We start from the raw sequence: 20414 nt of genomic DNA, 5'->3' as shown, positions 1-20414 counted from the left end.
TTTACATATAAACTTGAAGTCTTTCACTGATTCAAATATCAAAATAAAAACTATATAGAAAACTTTGATAAGAAAATTAGATCTCCAAACATTTCTGACCAAGTAATTTTCACTGAATAAAGCACTGACAGCTCCAAGTCCTGACAAATCTTTTCAAACAAGCATCTCAGATACAGTCACTTGAATGTTCATTTTCCCCTCTTCTACAGCTCGCTATCTTTAACCATGGTCTAACCATATCCTATCCTCTATGCAAAACCTAGCAGTCACCTTGAGATCCAGAATATCAAAAATGTATCATTTCAAAACAGTCCACCCGCAGTATACATCTGGCAGCACCACAGACACCATGAGTTTTAGAATCTTAATCTGGTGGTATTCCGTTTGATAACAGTAACCAATAAGAAAAATATTGAACATTTAATAGGAAGTCATAGTAGCATTTTTAAATGACCAAAATAATTAGTAAGCATTTTTCATGTTTTAAGTTGTTAAAACATTTAAACTGTCCAAGTCACTAGGAAAAAAATACCACATATAACTTTTTACCACCCAAATGAGAACACAGAAAGCCTCAGACAAATGATACTGAAACCATTAGGCATTTTTCTCTCATTCTTAAAGAAATGACATTCCCTTTGGCTACTCCCTAGATTCTTGGTTTATCAGCTTATATATAGACAGTGTACATCTAGGAGGCAGTCCAATATGAACACTAACCCATCTCACTATCATCTTTGGCTACAGCCTCATGAAAGGACACTGAGGGATTGGGATGCGTGGGACCAAGAGGCCCCACACGCCTCCATTTTACACGTCGCTCACTGGAAGGCTTGCGTCATCCAAGTCCACTGGGTCATGATCTATTTCCTGAGGGCCATTTTTACTTTGATGTTTTAGCAGAGCTTGCTCAGTCACTTTGGAAGCTGGTTCTCTTGAAGAGACAGTCTGGACCTTGAAGTTCCCTGGCTTGACCTTGGCAAGAGATTCATAAAATCCTCGCTTCTCCATGGTAAAGCTTGAGACCAGAGAGTGGCTGCGACAGGCTGCGGAATGTGAGGTGGTTGCTGCTGCACCGGCAGGACGGGGAGTGTACTTGGATTCGGAAGGACAGCTGGAATGCTCCTGGAAAGAGTAGCGGTGGTCAAACCCAGTCAATCATTAATAATAAAGTTAGTAACTCAGTAAGACTTGATTCTCTGAAAAACAAACACACATAGACACACACACACTCAAAGCAGAAGCATGAACCATGCAGCATAAACATGCCAAGCTCTTTCCCAAAGCAATGCATTTTTAGAAGTGAGTTCAAAGCAATGACAGCCAACAACCATTTCCACTAAGAAGCTAGTTCTGTCACCAAAGCTGAATTCAGTAGTTTATGACCCTGTAAGACAGCTTATACTGGGAAACAGTGTTCCAACTGCAACTGGACTATGTTTAAAAGTAGGCTACCAGCTTCACCCTTTTATCTATGAGTATATTCTCAACTGACAATGGGAATTGATGCGTTTTAAAAAGATAAAAATAAAATGAACATCAATAATGGAATACGTGTTTTGGGAGTACTGAGGTTCGAACTCAAGGCTGGTACTTTACCAATTGAGCCATACCTCCAGCCCTAGTTTTTACTGATTATTTTCAAGACAGGTTCTCTGTCTAGGCTGGCTTCAAATATTTCATCAGTAAGAATCAAGATTTTTCAAACATTATTTTGTCTAGCAGTTTTTTGCTTTCCTGAATTTCACTGCAGTCAAAAATAGCAAAGTCTTTTCACTTTTTAATTTAGTTTATTTAGTTGTACGCATGTGGTTTATTCACAGGGTCTAAGATTTTAAAGGTAAGGGTGCAATTGAGTCTTTACTTTGGTGAGTATCAGTTGTGAATATTCTAATATGCTTCTAACTAGATCAAATCTGAAGATACCATTAAATATGACCATTCTAAATGCACTGCACTATGCAGTTCCAAGCAGAGTGTGTTGATTTATGATACTAGTAGCTTTGAAAACAAAGTGCTTGAAAACATTATGAAGTCTTACTACATGGCTAAATTTCACTAGAGATTTAAAATGTCATGCAAAACATAACAATATACAGCCTATGCAATATATCTGCATGCAAAGTTTGCATGTAATTTCCTTAAATTGCACGCGTTTCCTTAAAATAAAGGTGTATTTAAAATGTTATCTAAAATATCTCAAAGTATATAAACTATAAAAACCAAAACACTCTTGCAGCAATTTGGTCAATTAATTTTTAGAAGCTACTTTAATGTCTCTTTCCATTAGTAAAGTTGTATTTCTTTAATTTTAAGTGCACATACTCAACTTGATGTCTCTAATGAAGTAGTTTGTGTTAGTGTTGACAAAGTCAGTTATGACAACTGCGAAAGGCAGTTTGGTTAACTCAACTTTCTAAGATCAGTTGTCAGTAGTAAGTAAGTCCGGGCCCTCTACTAAGAAGGCACGTTTGCGTGAGCGCCCACATACGTGCTGCATTCACCAGTTCTTGATGTATACCTCTGTATACAAGGGTTCGACAGCCTTCTGGCCTGCCGCATCTGGAACACAGTGCAAAGCTACGATTAGAGTTAACCTATACTCAGGAGAGGGAGGGAGAGAGAAAGTTCCGCTGATAGTCATAGCTAGTCCAATTTGCCCCACCACAAAGCACAAAACACAAACACCCTTCTCCACCTTTTCCTCTTCCCAACAGACACTGTTTTTGCAGAGAATCTCATACTTGATTACTGAAAAAGTCACATGAAATAGATGCAGTTACAAAATTAACACCTAGGAAGGTGGCTTCTTAGATATCCCAAAAGATAAATAGGTAGAATTAAGAACTGAGAAAACAATTAAGAAATGAGAAAAACTACTATCTATAGATAGTACTATCAGGAAAAGACAATACTATCCAGGGAAACCTACAATGCATGGAGCTAGCACATATAGTGAATCTAGATAATAAAGGCTATTATATTACATATTAGACCAGTTCTGCTGGTGATACATTTTCATTTTTCATCAGGATTTGCATTTTTAGATCAAAGTTGCTAGAGTTGCTAAAGTATTCCAAGCAAAACCTAATTCTATAAACCTCAACATAATAGAAAATATTTTCTTACTATTTCTAAGTAGAACATTTCTTTTCAATTTTATTATTATCATACATGCACAAAGATAATCACAGTAGTTTTCAGAAGCAAACTTTTATATTAACATACTAAATTAGAATAAAAGCATGAAATAGAAAATACTAAACAAGAGCACAAAACTACATTTAAGACTCCTACTTGGTCAGGAGCCTTTGGTACTATTAAGCCAAATAAAACTTAATTGAAATTAAGGAAGTAAAGAGGAAATGGGATGTCACAAAAGTGTAACACTAGAATTGAAGGTGGTTTGCATAATTAGGCCACATACCATACTATGTGTCAAACTACTAAGGAGTAAGTAAGAATTGCTAAAAACAAAGCAAGGAAACATTTATTCCTTAGTTGTCCTGCTTGTGCATTTAACACAATACAGTGCACACAGAAAGTTATGTATATGGAACACTACAAGGAAGCATTACATTAGAAATGCATTATTTTTTGCAAGTCCAATTTGTATGAAAGTCAACATGCAAATAAATTTCAACAAAGGAAGAAAAGAGGGATTAAGGGTCAAAGGAAGGAAAACAATTCAACAGAATGGAGGACCCTCGGGAGTCTCACCCCAGAGAGCAGGAAACCTACAGAAGAGGCTGATCGGCCAGGTCCCCGCTGTGCTACAATGGCACCAGAGATGGCTTTGATCCAACTGTGCATCTCTTCAGGACTATCAGCCTAAAAGAAAGAAAGGGCTCATTCAGTCAACGTTTCCTCAAAACTTTGTACTTCTATAAATCCAATGTATTTATTTTGGTAACATACCGTTACTGACAAAATTATTCTAGGGCAATGGTATACAAACAATATCGTAGAAGCATTTTCTCAGTAAGTTACTATACTAAGACACAAGTTCGGCACTTAATATTTCAAGATCAGACACATCAAAAAATGTTAATAATGCACACTTCTGGAAAGAAAATGAGAGAGGAAGAAATAAAGCCATTTTTTGTTCTACCCGTTACAACACTGAATCAACTACAAACACACACACACACACACACACCTCGTTATATATTTAAAACTATGATTAAAAAAACATTTTGACATTTTTTTTTATTTCTTGAAATAACTTCCTGAACTATTAAAAAACCATTGATGATCATATACCAAAGAACTCTATTTCCAGAAAAGGACAGGCTACCAACATGAATTTAAAATCTTATGAAATTACTCTAATTAAAAAAGGGCCTTTAAGGGTGCAGATACAACTTCTTGCTTCTAAAAGTTCTTGTATCTAAAAGTTCAAAAATGTTACATACAGAATGTTTGTTGAATCAATGACATTGTAACAAAGACATTTTAAAGGAAAAATTTAAGAAGCACAATTCTAGAAATCAATCTGACAAAATTAAGACTCTTGCTGATGGTTAAAACTTTACCTAGAAACATATCCTTTAAAAAAAAATTGGAAAAAAATTCAGGCATATTGTTGTCCAAAGATACAATATATATGGTAGAAGATATATGAAACAATGTACATGAACAGTTCAGACACAGAATATGGAGAAACAATTTACTTGTAGAACATCCATACACTCAAGTATGGTTTTCAGGCCATTTTTAACATATGGGAAAAAGATGACAATATGCAAAACAGAATTTAACTCTACAGCTAGTATCACCTTACTAGCTCAGACTTGTAATCCTAGCTACTCAGGAGGCTGAGATCTGAGGACCACAGTTCAAAGCCATACTGAGTAGGAAAGTCTGTAAAACTCTTATTTCCAATAGGCTACTCTGAAAAGGCTGGAAGTGGCGCTGTGGCTCAAGTGGTAAAGTGCCAGCTTTGAGCAAAAAAGTTCAGGGACAGCGCCTAGGCCCTTAGTTCAAGGCCCAGGACAGGCAAAAAAAAAAAAAAAAAAAAATAGAAAGCAGGAAAAAAAAAAGGTTCTCAAGATGGAATTGTGTATGAACTACCACTTTCTTCATTTCTCTGTAATAATAAGCATAGGTAACTTTCATGAAACAATTAACTGACGTTTTAAATATTCTATTTAAATAATCCAAACAAAAACCACATTTTAAATTTAAATACAGATGCCTACTAACAGAATATAATAATATCTACCAACTATTTTGATAGTGGGTACTGAGCCTCTCATTTTATAAAATGACCAAAAATGACATGTTCCAAAACATGTAAAGATAATCTAATCTGAAGGTATACACTTAAAATGTGAGTTAAAATATCATTTCCTTTCCTCCATATACCATTTAGTTCCATTTCATTAATTCATCATAGATAACCCATTCCTGAGCATATAACCTACCAATAACCCTTCATATACAATGATCTTAATTAAATTAATGAACTGTAGTTTCTTTTAATATCAAAAGCTACACGCTTTATTTATATTTATTTCACTTCTAAAGTTGTAGATTCCTTATGAGAAGATCTAGTCTCCAATTAAGTCTTACCTGAACATAGAAAGTTCGAGATGTTGTTACAATTTCAAATAAGTTGTCCCTCATCATTATGTCACTGTTGAAAAAAAAATTATCCAATTGCACTTAAACAGCAGTTGTTTGATTAGTCTTTCACTTGTTTACTCAGTGCCAAGTTATGAATCAAGTAAAACATTGACTTAATTTACCAAAAACCCAATTACTTTCCCATTTTTTTGGTATTAAAATGTATCTATTATGTGTAGTTAGCTGGTTTTAGAAAAGGTTCATAAGGCAACTTTGAAGTCCAAAGCTTCTAAATGTTAAAAACTAGTTTATTCAAGTCAACCACAGCCCAGCAAATATAGTTTTTCTTCCTTTTTTTTTTTTTTTTTTTTGTCTGAGAACAAGATTTGAACTCCTGATCTGATACTTTTGCCGACTGGCTGACACTCTACCACCTAAACCACACCTGCAACTTCTTTTAATTTTATATTTTTTGCTAATTTATTTTTTATAATGCTCTATTCTGCAACATCTTTTACGCACAAAAATTAGTACAAAATCTGATAGGGTCATTCTATTATATTTTTCCTTTTCATTTCTGAGTTTTGTCTTCATTTTTACAAACAAAATACTTGAATAATGGTTTTGAAAATTTTAACATATCCCAACTATGAGGAACTAAAGATAACACTAAAACCAAAATGGAAAATACATGCTATAACAAGCACATAAATGAAATTAAGGCATGGTACTGTATTACTGAGTGTGCCAAATGTATAGTCAAGAGCAGTTCCTTACCTTTGTTTACATTCCTGGACTTTATGAACCTCTTTAAGTGGTATTACTCGGAGAGGTTCCTTTTCCTGGCCAAAAAAAAATAAAAGTAAACAGATTCAGGACTTTTATTCTTAAAATCCTTTCAAGGATTTTATCTGGAATTGCATCCTTTCTTGAAGCACATCTAAAACTTAACCATTTGAACCATTCAGATTTAAAACAGCTCAAATTCTATTCTCTTAGCAGCACTGTTGTTCCAAGAGTTCAGTGCAGCTTAGTAACACCAATTAATTAGCCAGCAAGCTAGGTCCTAGGTGAACTGGGTGACTCAGTCACTACAAACACTTCCTCTCTCGGAATGCCATTTTGGCATCTGTGATCCAGCTTGACTCAAATCTGTCACATTACAAACACATCACTTTCTTATGAAAACAAGCACCACTTATCAAATGCACGTTTAATAAATGCTGAGACACCTGCTACACTTTAAATGTTTTAATCTCCCACCTTCCACAGCCTACAATCTAGGTTTATGTTGCAACTTAACTTATTCTCATAAAGAAACTGATGATTTGACATTAAACATAATTAAATATAAGAAACAAATATAGCCAGATGCCGGTGGCTCACACTTGAGATCCTAGCTACTCAGGAGGCTGAGATCTGAGGATCACGGTTCAAAGCCAGCCTGGGTAAGAAAGTCCGTGAGACTCATCTCCAATTAACCACTAGAAAACCAGAAGTGACGCTGTGGCTCAAGTGGTAGAGCACCCCCCTTGAGCTGAAGAGCTGAGGGACAGTGCCCAGGCCTAGAGTTCAAGCCCTACAACCAATAACAACAACAAAAAGAAACAAATATAAAACACATTTATTCCTAGTAGCATAGCAATAATTTTCAAAAATCCATTAAACACTAATTTGTATTTCACTAAAAATGCTGTCATGAGATTAAGATATGCCTCATTTTATGCAGCACCATGAGGAAAAAAAGTAAACCATGACAGAACATTTGTTCTTTCAATCATAAATTTTTAGAGCTTTACAAAGTAAGTTTTATTCTGAACTTCTGACCATAAGTGACTTACAAAAGTAGTACAAATTATTTCTACATACCTTGCAATTGTTTTATGTCAGTACACCTATGCATTTGTGTATAAAATATATATATGTGTGTATATAGATTATTTTTTCCTGAAATATCTTAAGGCAAGTTGTAGATAATGGTACATCTTACTACTAACTACTTGGTTATACATCGTCTAAAACATACACATATTCTTATGTGATCATGGTACAATTAGGGAACCCAGAAACTTGACAGCTACAATACTGTTATCTAATTACTACATTCTGATTTCATTAATTATCTGACAAATATCCTTTTATAGCAAAAGAAAAATGACCTCTTTTCTGTCCAAGGTTCAATACAGGCTCATATCTTATTTTTGGCTGTTATGTCTCTTAACTCTCCTTTACTGTGGAATAGTTCTTTGGTCTTTTTTCTTTTCTTTTTAGTTTTAAATTTTCTAGGCCAGTTATTTCACAGAATGTCTCCCAATTGGGTTTATCTGATTATTCAATCAGATTCAAGTAATACATTTTGACAGGAAACCACAGATATGACGCTATATTCTCAGCATATCACATTAGCAGGTGCATGTATGGGGGGCTGGCCAGATATTGGCCAGCAAATGATCTTATGCTTACTGATAGTAACTGTTCTCAGTTGCTGTAAAGTTACTTTTTCCTCTCATCACTGTTATGTTTTGGGCAAATAACTAGAGTTCATGTAGTACCCAGGTTCTCACTGTAATTTTGCCCACAAGTTTCATCAAACATGGAACAAATCTTTATTGGTGTAGTAGCTTCCAAATGGTGGTTTCTCTAGCCCTGAAAATCCATGCAACATGTTTTAAGATGGAACTGGGCTCTGAGGAGACACCTTTCTTTCTGCATATATTTATTCATGGCTCATGGATTCTCTGGGTTATAATCCATAGTTATATTTACTTTGCTGCTCAAATCTGAGTGCAGTCACTCGGAGCACCTTCACGTTGGCTACCATGTCTTTCTAACTCACAGCCGTCAGTATCTGAGACTCTAATTTCTGGCACCACTAGTTGTTCTGGGCTCAGCATGTACTTTTTTTGTCCAAGCACTGAAACCAGACAGTTCTCTAGGGATCCTGGTTCTTCTGCTTACACAATGGCATTTGTAATTGTTTGTGGAAGACAGTTTATGGAGCTCTTCAAGCAGTTACAATCTTCTCATGACAGATGAAAAGTAATAGTGCTGTTTTAATTGCATTTCTTTCATTATGAATGATGTTGACTATCTTTTCACAATTTTTTTTTTGGCCCAGGATTTGAACTCAGAGCCTAGGCACTATCCCTGAGCCTCTCTGTGCTCAAGATTAGCGCTCTACCACTTGAGCCACAGTGCCATTTTCAACTTAGTTTCTTAGTAATTTATTGGAGTTAAGAGTCTCATGGACTTTCCTGCCTGGGCTGGCTTCAAACAGCAACTCAGAGCTCAGCCTCCTGATGAGCTAGGATATACAGGTATGAGCCACCAGCACCTGGCTTCTTTTCACATTTGTAAGACCATTTTACTTTTATTTTTTAGTACTAAGGGTTGCACCAAAGGCTTTGCACTAAGTGTTCTACCACTGAATTACATCCTCAGCCCAGTTCCTTCTTAAATAAATTCTTCTTTGTTCATTCTTCTCCTACATATTTGTCCTTCTATCCCTGCTTAAAACTTCGAAACATAGGCTAAATACTAATATTAAGAAACTAATTTAGTGGAGGCACTGGAGAGTGAGTTGCTGACCTGGTCACACAATCCCTGAATACTTCAGTGTGCTTTTCCTGTAAAGCCATCCTTTCACACAATCACAACCACCAGTCAGCAAACTACCCCCAAACTGTCTTTTATTAAAGCAAACAGATTCAGCTAGTCACAGGTTCCATTCCTTCCATTAGTATAGGAGAGTTGCTCACCCGTTCCTCAACTAATAATCTTGAAGACACAACAAGATATCTTGTTTGGTAGTATGTCCCTCATTTTTCCATGTCTGATGTTCCTTTAGGATTAAACTCAGATTATGTACCTTCAGCCAGTGAAGGGACTGAAGTAATGTTGCACTTAGTGCCGTAATTCCTGTCAGGTGGCTTTAATTTCTCACCATCAATGAAGTTCTGAAAAGGCTGGCTGCCTGCCAAGGAAGTGACTACCAGCCAAGTCACTGAATGTTACCTTTTGTGCTCAGTTTTCGACTTTGTAGATAGGTGTTTTGTAACTATGTAAATAGCTCATCCCTCAACATATACATACATGCATTCACCATTCTACTATTTACTTACACTGGTTTGGGCTCCTGAAGTCCTATTTCATTTAGAGGGCTATAATCTGTATTATCGAATTTTGTATTTTGATGCTCTGCTCCTAATTTGGTGAGGGGAATGTTTTCAAAGTGACCTTATCATTCCATAAAGATCACAGTCCAGGCCATTCTGAGAAAAAAGCAAGACCCTATCTCAAAAATAACCAGAGAAAAATGATTGAGGGCATGGATGAAGCAATAGAAAATCTACCTAGCAAGATGGAAGCCCTCAGCAGAAAGCCCTACTAGACAATGTCACCTTGATCCCTTCATTTAAATAATGTACATGGTTCTTCTCTCAATGATACCATGTAACTACATTAATTTATAGAACCATCTATTATTGAAATCATATCACCTGACAATTTTTACAATTTTTTTTTTTTTTTGTCAGTCATGGGGCTTGAACTCTGGGCTTGGACGTTGTCCCTCAGCTCTTCAGCTCAAGGCAAGCGCTCTACCACTTGAGCTACAGCGCCACTTCCGGTTTTCTGGTGGTTTATTGGAGATGAAGAGTTTCACGGGCTTTCCTACCCAGGCTGGCTTTGAACTACGATCCTCAGATCTCAGCCTCCTGATTAGCTAAGATTACAGGTGTGAGCCACTGGAGCCTGGCTCACCTGACAATTTTTAATAATGCTACTTGGACCAGTGGAAGAGAATTCTTATTTTCTGAGTCTACCTTCAGATAGGTCAAACCGTCTCATGTAATCCAACTTAGGAGTCAATCTGATCTAGGAAAAGAAAATATCAAGAGAGGGCTGAGAAGAAATGCAGAAATACAAAGGTTTAAATACTGACCTTCCAACTATGCTTCCAATGCCCCTACAGAGGAAATTTACAGATGAGGAGGTACTAGTAATTTTAGATCTTTCAAGACAGAATGCTTCTTTGAAATCAAAACAGTTTTATGTAAGATATGTTTAAGAATATTCTATTAGCCAAAGAAATCACAACAAAGTAAAATGAACTATCAGTGCCTCAAAACCAGAATTAGATTATTCTAAAAATAGAGAATGGCATAAATCATACAATTACTACATTTCTTAACCATTTGTAAAGCAATATTTGGGACACAGCAACATACCAGTTCTGATTTGAAGTAGCCTATTGTATTTTCATCCAACTGAAAGTATCTTCTTTTCCAGTTTTTCATCTACCAGAGATGAATACAGATGTGAGACTTCTAAGAATGCCAAATGTTAATGACTACTTAGTTCCATTATGAACCCACAGTCAGAAGTGCCAAGTTCTGAGAAGCCTTGCAATCTTCCCTTTGTGAGGTGGTAAATAAAACATTGTTTCTTTTGGTAATGAGGCCTTCAAACTTTTGGTAATTGGTTTTCATATTTGATTAATGGTACTATGATATTTCATAATTTTTTGGATTTTTTTTTTTTTTTGCCAATCCTGAAGTTTGAACTCAGGGTGTGTTCACTGTCCCTGAGCTTCTTTTGCTCAAGGCTACCCACTCTACCACTTGAGCCACAAAGCAAGGCTACCACTCTACTACTTGAGCCACAGAGCCACTCTGAGCTTTTTCTGTTCATGTGGTACTGAGGAATCGAACCCGGGAGTTCATGTATGCTAGGCAAGCACTCTACCACTAAGCCACATTCCTAGTCCAATATTTCATAGTTTTAATGCTCAAGTAAAAAAAAGATAAAAGTATTTCCTTTCCTTCCTACCACCTAAACCCCACAAAGCAAAGAGCAAGCACAGGAAATGTTATTTAACCACATCAGGTTTTTCCATTTATAAAACTTACAAATCTTTCTTCAAGTAGTTTATACATAGGAATAAAGCAGTAAGTACATAATAAAATGAATCTAGAAAGGAAACATTTAAGGAACATCTTACACAAGTTTTTTTGTCACTGAACTAAAATATCTCAAAGTTACTGATATTGTAGACTTGGTAAACAAAAGGGGCTATCTCCCTAAAAACTCCAATTAGCATACACACAGTGTGCATCAAAGAATTTTGTGAGAGAATTCTGACTCTAGTGTCCCATAAATACTCCACAGTGAAAATCTTCAGGTGCTTGCCTTCAATTTCTGAGACTGGAAGCATCACTTTTTGTACTGTCAGAAATTGATGAGCAGTCAAATAGGAGAGTTTGATGCATTTTACTCATGACATTCGAAAGATTTAGTTCACATAGAAAAAATAAATTTTTAAGTACTTTTTTTTTTCTAAGACAAGGTCTTCCTATTCAGTCTAAGCTGGTCTGGAACTCATGAATCTCCCAAGTGCTGAAGATCACAGGTATGTGCTACAATATTAGATTACAGGTATATACTCTACCAGGCAGAAAAGTACCTTAGATCTTTAATAACTTCGTCATAGAGCTGTCTGTGTAGGAATACCTGGGCTAACTTGTAGCACTCTCACTAGGGAGTACCAGGTACTATCTCAATGTATACACTGGTCATTTACATCTTTCAAAAAACACTAGGCTGTAGGTTTTATAAAATAGTTTTCTTTTCAACTGGACATCAGTTATCCTAGCTACTCAGGAGGCTGAGAGCTGAGGACTGTGGTTCAAAGCCAGCTCTGACAGGAAAGTCTATGAGTCTCTTATTTCTAATTAACCACCCCTCCCCCAAAAAGGCCAGAAGTAGTGCTATGGCTCAAGTGATAGAGCCCTGGCATTGAGCAAAAAAAAGGCTCAGGGACAAGTGCCCAGGCCCTGAGTTCAAGCCCCAGAACCAGCACCAAAAATTTAAATATATACATAAATATTTGATAACATATTATGCATAATATCAAATAGTATATTATATTGAATATTATCTCATATACTATATAACATAATTATATAATACATAACATATATTATATATTTAAAATGTATAATTTATTGTATATTAAAATATACTATATTATATTCATATGTGTAAATATATTTAAATTATTGTTTAAAATATACAAATATATATTATATATGTATGTTACATATACATATTATATATACATATATGTATATATGCATATATACATGTATATATATATATAAATTTGTTTTTTTTCTTCTCAAAAGAATCTAGAAGCCTACAAGTTTAAGTAACACCACTCACAATAGCTTTCCATGGAACTCAGTCAAACAATAGCAGGTCCTGAGCCCTGGGCCTACCATCTTCCCTACTGTAGGCACAGTGAGCTCTTTCCCTGACCTATTATTGGGGAATGGTAATGGTGGTGTGGAATCAACAGAAAAACTTTCTGAAAACTGTTAAGAAAGCTCAGTGGAAACAGGAAAGAAGAGCACTGCATTCATGACAAACAGAACAAGACCCTCTCTAGGTCCCAACTCTTTCTGGCATTCTAGTCTCCACTATAGGTGTTTCATAAAATAAAGCAAACACTTCAATGTTAACCTGCAAGCTTTCCTGGCATGTGCTCATCTGTGATCTCTTCACATTTGTTCAGCTACTCACCACTGCTCCTTGTTTTACACAATATCCAGCTTTGATAACAGCACTGTCTGGAGGTGGTTTAGGAGGAAAGTAGGTAAGATGGCTTTGTGACCGCTTCAAATTATTTCTGTCAATACTTTCACCACATTCATTTACGTCTTCTTTCTAAAATAAAACACAACAAAAAGATTATTGTCGTGCTTATTTAGCATTCAAAACCTTCCTTCACTTCATGTTAACCTGGCAGAAAATCTCTCTCAGGGAAGTAAGGAACAGAGATTTTAAAGTAAGAATTTTTTTAATTAACTGGAAATACTTCATAACCTTTCTGCCATTCATTAGTGCACAAATTTCTACTTCTTTGCTTCTACTAATTCCTACATCAGTACTTTTTCTTGAAGGGAGAGGCTTTTTATTTTGAAATAATTATAAAAGATGCATAAGAAGCACCAAAAAGTGGGGGAAACCATTAAACTAGCCAGGCGCTGGTAGCTCATGCCTGTAATCCTAGCTACTTGGGAGGCTGAGATCTGAGGATCACTGGTTCAAAGCCAGCCCGGGCAGGAAAGTCCCTGAGACTATTATCTCCAATCAACCACCAGAAAATTGGAAGTGGTGCTGTGGCTCAAGTGGGAGAGCACTAGCCTTAAGCAAAAGAGTTCAAGGACAGCGTCCAGGCCATAAGTTCAAATGCCATGACTGACAATTTTTTTTTTTAAATCATAAAACTACACCAAACTAAACAACCACATAAGAGTCCTTCAATCAGAGTCCCCCAACAGGAACATTATATCTACAGAACACATTACCAAAACCAAGAAGCTGCTATTGGTACATTCCACAAACTGCATTCAGATTTTAATAGTTTTACAAGGACTTATTTGTTGTGGGTACATGCACAGATCTGTGCCACCATCACCACAATCAAGACACAGAACTGTTTACCATCACCAGGTTTTCTTATGCAACCTTACCCCTAATTCCTCAAAACCATTCATTTGTTCTCTAGTTCCGTAATTCTGATGTAAGTAGAACCATATAAAAGGCAATCTTTTGAGTCTTCTTTTTTTTTTGCCATTCAACATGACTCATTCAGGTTGTTCCTTCTACCAATCACTATTTCTTTTTAGTGCCACATCTCATGTAAGGACATACTACCAGTTGGTAATCACACACCATTAAAGGGCATGGGAATTGTTTCCAGCTTTTGACTACTAGGAATAAAGCTTCTATGAACATTCATGTACAAGGTTTCACATGGATATAATTAGCCATTTCTTTAAGATGATGGATTAGGAATGCAAATGTTGGGTTGAAAACTGCAAATTTACTTTAATAAAAATATATTTACCAAACCTTTATAGAGTAGCTGAACTATTTTACATTTCCCCCAGCAACAAATGGAGATAAGGTTTCTCTTCGTCTTTGTTAGTACTTGCACTGATTTCTGACAGGTTGTGTTTTATGGTTTTATGTTTTATGTCCCAAAAAGTACTGGCTTCCTGTTTGTTTATACCAGCCAATAATCTAGAATCCTACAAATAAGGCAAATGAATATTTTTTTTTGGCAAATGAATATTTTTAAGAAGTCCTAAAACTCAAGAGAAAAGTTGTGTTAGCTGTCATACACATCTTGAGGAATTTTTCACCTGTTTTATATTTAGGTGAACAATAGTAGGTACTTTTTAATCCTAGTACTTAACTATTTACCCAATACTTGACAAATAAATTAATCATGCAAATGATAGTTAACATTTTTTGATACTAAATTACCTAAATGCTTTCAGAATGAGCAAATAAAACTTTATGATTTTTTTTTTTTGGTCGTGGGGCCTGAACTCTGGGCCTGGGTGCTGTCCCTCAGCTCTTCTGCTCAAGGCTAGCGCCCTACCACTTGAGCCACAGTGCCACTTCCGGCTTTTTCTGCTTATGTGGTGCTGAGGAATCGAACCCAAGGCCTCATGCATGCAAGGCAAACACTCTACCACTGAGTCACCTTCTTAGCCCAAAACTTTATAATTTTTAAAAATTATATTATAAAATAAGAAAGCAATGAATTTGTTTATAATTCTTTAAGGCTATCTCCCAAGGAATCCAAATTATTAAACAACATTAACTACTATAGTATCTTAATACAAGTACAGATAAACAGAACTACCCTTAATATTAATGCAATATAACATAGGGAATGCTTAGTTTAGCTATATATCAACAGGTTAAAACCATTACCTTTGGAATAAGCAAACATTCATTTTATTTTTTAAAAATCTAAGATTGGTAATAACTAAACGTTCTTGCTAGAGCAAGGATTTTTATTAATATGTCCCTTGTCAAATATAAAAAAAGCTTTTCATAATTAATGTTAAGATTTCTTTCCATTAATCATTTTTCCCTGGCAAAAGACCTGGAAGATAAAATATATAACTTTAAGGTCTACAATATTAGTCTTTAAAGTTCAAGAGACATAAAAATAATAAAAATGCCCAGTGATTTCTTTTAAAATGTTGATTTCTCAACTACTAAGAATTTAATTTGCATTACAAATTCTCACAAACATTAAATTCATAGAAATTTGAATTTCACTTAAGAAAGTATATATTAGTATTTTGTTCCTACTACCTGAGCAATACTTAATTTAGCTATAGGTGCTTCTGAGATAAAATTAAGTCAAAGTTCCACTTCTCTGTTTGTTTGGCTTATGACTTCAGGTTGTAGAAAAAAACAGGCTTTAAAAAATGGCATATATTTACAAACTGTTAATTCAGCAATTTCATTTCCAGGAACTTATTCTTTAGAAAAATCATCTGTAGCTAGGTGCCAGTGACTTATGTCTATAATCCTTGCTACTTGTAGGCTGATCACAGTTTGAGCTAACCTCAGCAGATTTCGCCTCAATGAAGAGAAGTTGGACGGTACCACCTGTCATCCCAGATGACAGGAATCCTAAAATGGGCAAAGAGAGGTGCAGGCATGCGCTTGGACAGGAAGTGAGACTACCTTAAAAATAACAAGTATACAAAAGAGGTGGAGCTGTGGCTCAGCGGTAGAGCACCTGTCTACCAAGTGCAATGCTCTGAGTTCAAACACAATACCACCATCAAAACAAGACAAAACAACAACAAAAAACTAACCTGTGTCCCTAAAATTTAAGACATTAAGAATGTTCATTGAAGTATTGTTTATATAAGAAAGATGAAAGAAAAAGAGGGGAATAAACTTCTACATTTCTAATCACAGAAGATTTGTAGATTATGTAACTCCATGGCAGAACTAATTCTTGGAGGCCCGGCACTCATGCCTGTAATCGTAGCTACTCAGGAAGCTGAGATCTGAGGACCGCAGTTCATAGTCAGCCTGGGCAAGAAAATCCCAGAGCTTATCTCCAATTAACTACCAGAAAACCAGAAGTGGCACTGTGGCTCAAAAGAGCTAAAGGTACAGCTCCCAAGGCCCAAGGCAGGCCCCAGAACTGACAAAATAAATAAATAAATAAATAATGCAGGATAACTTGATCACTAGGAACTTGTTCGTAATGTAAGTGAAAAACACCAAAAAATTTTACAATCAACATATGTTTTTGAAAATAAAAGACTTTGTAGTAATTTAGTAATGAACTAACTAGATAAAATCCATCGATTTAGGGTTTTGTATTGTTAGTCAGTTGTTTGGCTTGACCTCAGGACACCTGGATGCTATTCCTGAGCAATTTTGCTCAAAGCCAGTGCTCTACCATTTTGAGCAACAACTCTACTTCTGGTTATCTGATAGATAACTGAAGATAAGACTTTCAGGGACTTTGCTGCCTGGGCCGGCTTTAAACTGTGATCATCAGATCTTAGCTTCCTGAGTAGCTAGGATTACAGGCTTTAGCCATCGGAGCCCGGCTGTTTTAGTTTTGATGACAATATAAACATCAATGTGCAATGAGCCCCTCACATAATAGGAGAATGAATTTATTACCTGAGTTGGAGTAATGATGGGTACACCACCAACAATATCAGTTCTGTAAGACACCTGCTTCTTCCCACCTTCACCCTGGCGATTCAGGTTGTCAGAATTAGGCTGTGAGTCTGACTGCTTTGGTACCTGAAATAGTAACATGATTCATTTTGTAAACAGATTATTTATGAAACTGTCTTTTTCTGTTCTTAACTGTTTATATATAACTGATAGGTATGTACAAGACATTTACAATGTTGTACATGTGCTTCAAGCTCTCCCATGTTATTTTCTGCTCCAATCTGCTTTACAATAGTACAGCATCCCTTATCAAATGCTTGCTTGTACAGGTACTATTCCAAACATGTTCTCATTCCTCCTGTTGCTAACCCTATGCACAGGGCAATACATCCATTTGAGAAATAAGGAAACAGTTAGGCACAGTGGCTCAAATCTACAATCCCAGATACTTAGGAGACAGATGCTGAGAGAATCATGGTTTAAGGCTAGCCTGGACAAAAATTTGCAATGCCCAATCAACAAATAAGCTGGATGTGGTGATGCACAGGAAGGATAGGTAGAATTGTGGTCTAGGGTTGACCCCAGCAAAAAATTATCCCAATCTAAAAGATAACCTAAAGGATTGGAAGCGTGTCTCAAATGACAGAGCACTTGCCGAGCAAAGGGCCATGAGTCAGTCCAACACTGTACTGTCAATAACTAATTAATCAATTAATTACGTGGAAGCTGAGAGCCATTAGGGAATACAGGTTTCCCAAGTTGTGAAAACTTGTTCAAAACTCAAACACCATCATCTAGATCCTGCTGATTAGAGCACTTAACTTTGGGTCACAGAATATATTAAAAAAAGCAGTGGGGGGAAAAAACCAAAAATCTTTAACATATATCAAAAATCAAAATGTTTTAACTAGCATTCTCTTTTTCAAGAAGTTTTAAGTTTAGCTATACATGGGAATTTCAGGGAAAATTATTTAATATAACCCTAAAAGTACACTGAAATTTCTATTAGTTTTTCCATTTTTTTTTCTGGGAGCAACAGTATATTTAAAACCCTTGCCTATGCTATTAAATCAAATGCTTCCACTTTATCATTATAATAAAATCATATTAAATATCACATATCAATGTTAAAGTCCAATATTCACTTAGAATTACATTTTTACAATAAAAATTATCTAAATTGTAATCATCTCACTCCTTAAAAAAGGAGAACATTCAAGCAAGATATCATAAATACAGTCAACTCCCTCAAAAACTATAAACAACTGAATGAAAAGTTAACTAAATTTAGATGTGTAATCATTTTCAGGACAACCACACATGCACAGTGCCCCTAAATCAGCCAACTGTTAATGAGAATCCGAAAAGTAATCCATCCCCCATGGCAGAAACCATGTCAAGAACTGAATAGGCTTGGTTTTTTCTGACTGTTGTCTTTCCTAGTTTTCTATCTTTTTTTTTTTTTAAACAAGACTGCTTCTCATGAGAGATTCGAATGCATTTTTAGCAGGTATTTGTTTGTTTGTTTTTTGCTTATATGGTGCTGAGGAATCAAACCCAGGGCCTCATGCATGCAAGGCAAGCGCTCTACCACTGAGCCACTTTCCCAGCCCTAGCAGGTATTTGTATACAATAGAAAATTCTAATACTAAAAAAAAGGGTGAAATGACTGAAGAATATGGAGATGACTACAACAAGACTTCAATATTTATAACCGAAAAAAGTTAAAATGCTGCAGATTTCTCAAAAATAAAAGGGAAAATTAATGTTCAATTCATCAAGAATAATGAGAGTAAATAAAGATGGAAACTGAAAATGGTTAGATACAAACTCCCAGCTAATAATATCTTTTAATGTCATATCCTATCCCTAACCAGACCGGCTAACACTTTTGCGCAGGTAGGGCATCTTGTTAAAACCAAACTCTTATATTTAGCTTAACTCTTCTACTTGTTCCCAATTAATATTTTTAAAAAAAAGAAAGAAAAAGGTTCATGAGTTTTGTCCCAATTTCAAAAAAACTAATTTTTACATTAAAATTTGTATTCTTTTTTATTTTTTTGGTCAGTCATGAGGCTTGAACTCTGGGTCTGAATGCTCGCTGTTGCTCAGCTCTTCAGCTCAAGGCTAGCGCTCTACCACTTGAGCCACTGCACCACTTCCGGTTTTCTGAGTGGTTTATTGAAGATAAAGTCTCACAGACTTTCCTGCTGGGCTGGCTTTGAACCGTGATCCTCAGATCGCGTAGCTAGGTTCAGTAGCTAGAAGCCTGGCTGGAAAAATACACTTTAGAAACAATGGAAGGCTGAGTGCCAGTTCATGCCTATAAGCCTAGCTACTCAGGAAGCTAGGATCAAAGTCAGTCTGTGCCAGAAAGTTGAGATTCTTATCTCCAATTAACCACCAAAAAGCCAGAAGTGGAGCTGTGGTTCACATGGTATAGCACTAGCTTTGATCTCACCCTACATAAAAATAACTAACTAAAACCTGTGGATTTCTGTTTAGGATTAATCATAAGCCATCTTGAATATTCTTTTTTTTTTTTTTTTTTTTTGGGGGGGGGGGGGTCCGGTCATGGGGCCTGAACTCAGGGCCTGGGCGCTGTCCCTCACCTCTTCAGCTCAAGGCTAGCGCTCTACCACTTGAGCCACAGCGCCACTTCCGGCTTTTTTCTTTTTGCTTATGTGGTACTGAGGAATCGAACCCAGGGCCTCACGCATGCAAGGCAAGCGCTTTAACACTGAGCCACCTTCCCAGCCCTTGAATATTCCTTAATATCAAAAAAGGACCTAACACTCTGAGAACAAATAAACAGATGCAAATATACCTTAAATATTGATTTTTCCAGACGTCAGTCACAGATACTCCCTTTAGGACGAGTTCCTCTAAGCCTGGCACTGGTGGCTCATACCTGTAATCCTAGCTACTCAGGAGGTTGAGATCTGAGGATCGTGGTTCAAAGCCAGTCTGAGCAGGAAAGTCCGTCAGATTCTTCTCTCCAATAAACCACCAGAAAACTGGAAGTGGCACTATGGCTCAAATGGTAGTGTGCTAGCCTTGAGCTGAAGAGCTGAGGGACAGGGCCCAGGCCCAGAGTTCAAGCTCAACAACCAACAAAAAAAAAAGACTGGTTCCTCTATTTTTGCTCTTTTTTTATAATAATAATACTAGTAATAGGAAAAGAATTTAAAATGCTGATCCACATTCACACAGACTTTGGCAAAGTAAAGAAATGCAGGCCATGGTGCTGGAGAACAGTTCACTAAGATGACAAAAACTACTGGAAGTACAAGGTAATAGCTAACCACCATTCTCTCACCCATTCC

General features: G+C 36.2%; 1 protein-coding gene across 9 annotated transcripts in view; it reads right to left on the bottom strand.

The window, feature by feature from the left end:
- Positions 1 to 449: 449 nt before the first annotated feature.
- Positions 450 to 20414, bottom strand: part of Plekha1 (pleckstrin homology domain containing A1) — a 47375-nt gene continuing 27410 nt past the window's right edge. For 2 of the 9 annotated variants that reach the window (XM_042701329.1, XM_042701330.1), the window contains exons 6-12: positions 17089 to 17214; positions 13150 to 13293; positions 10797 to 10865; positions 6346 to 6410; positions 5575 to 5638; positions 3721 to 3831; positions 450 to 1125 (exon numbers count right to left, since the gene is read on the bottom strand). In XM_042701329.1, the coding sequence (XP_042557263.1) occupies positions 811 to 1125; positions 3721 to 3831; positions 5575 to 5638; positions 6346 to 6410; positions 10797 to 10865; positions 13150 to 13293; positions 17089 to 17214 (894 nt within the window). In that variant the 3' untranslated portion in view covers positions 450 to 810. Of the gene's footprint in view, positions 1126 to 2413; positions 2563 to 3720; positions 3832 to 5574; positions 5639 to 6345; positions 6411 to 10796; positions 10866 to 13149; positions 13294 to 17088; positions 17215 to 20414 lie in introns of all 9 variants that reach the window. The other 7 variants (XM_042701331.1, XM_042701338.1, XM_042701333.1 and 4 more) reach the window with 6 other exon arrangements.

This window comes from Dipodomys spectabilis, unplaced genomic scaffold, assembly GCF_019054845.1.
Source record: "Dipodomys spectabilis isolate Male_0828 unplaced genomic scaffold, ASM1905484v1 ptg000289l, whole genome shotgun sequence".
NCBI classification, from domain to species: Eukaryota; Metazoa; Chordata; class Mammalia; order Rodentia; family Heteromyidae; genus Dipodomys; species Dipodomys spectabilis.
This window is presented reverse-complemented; position numbering and strand designations above follow the sequence as displayed.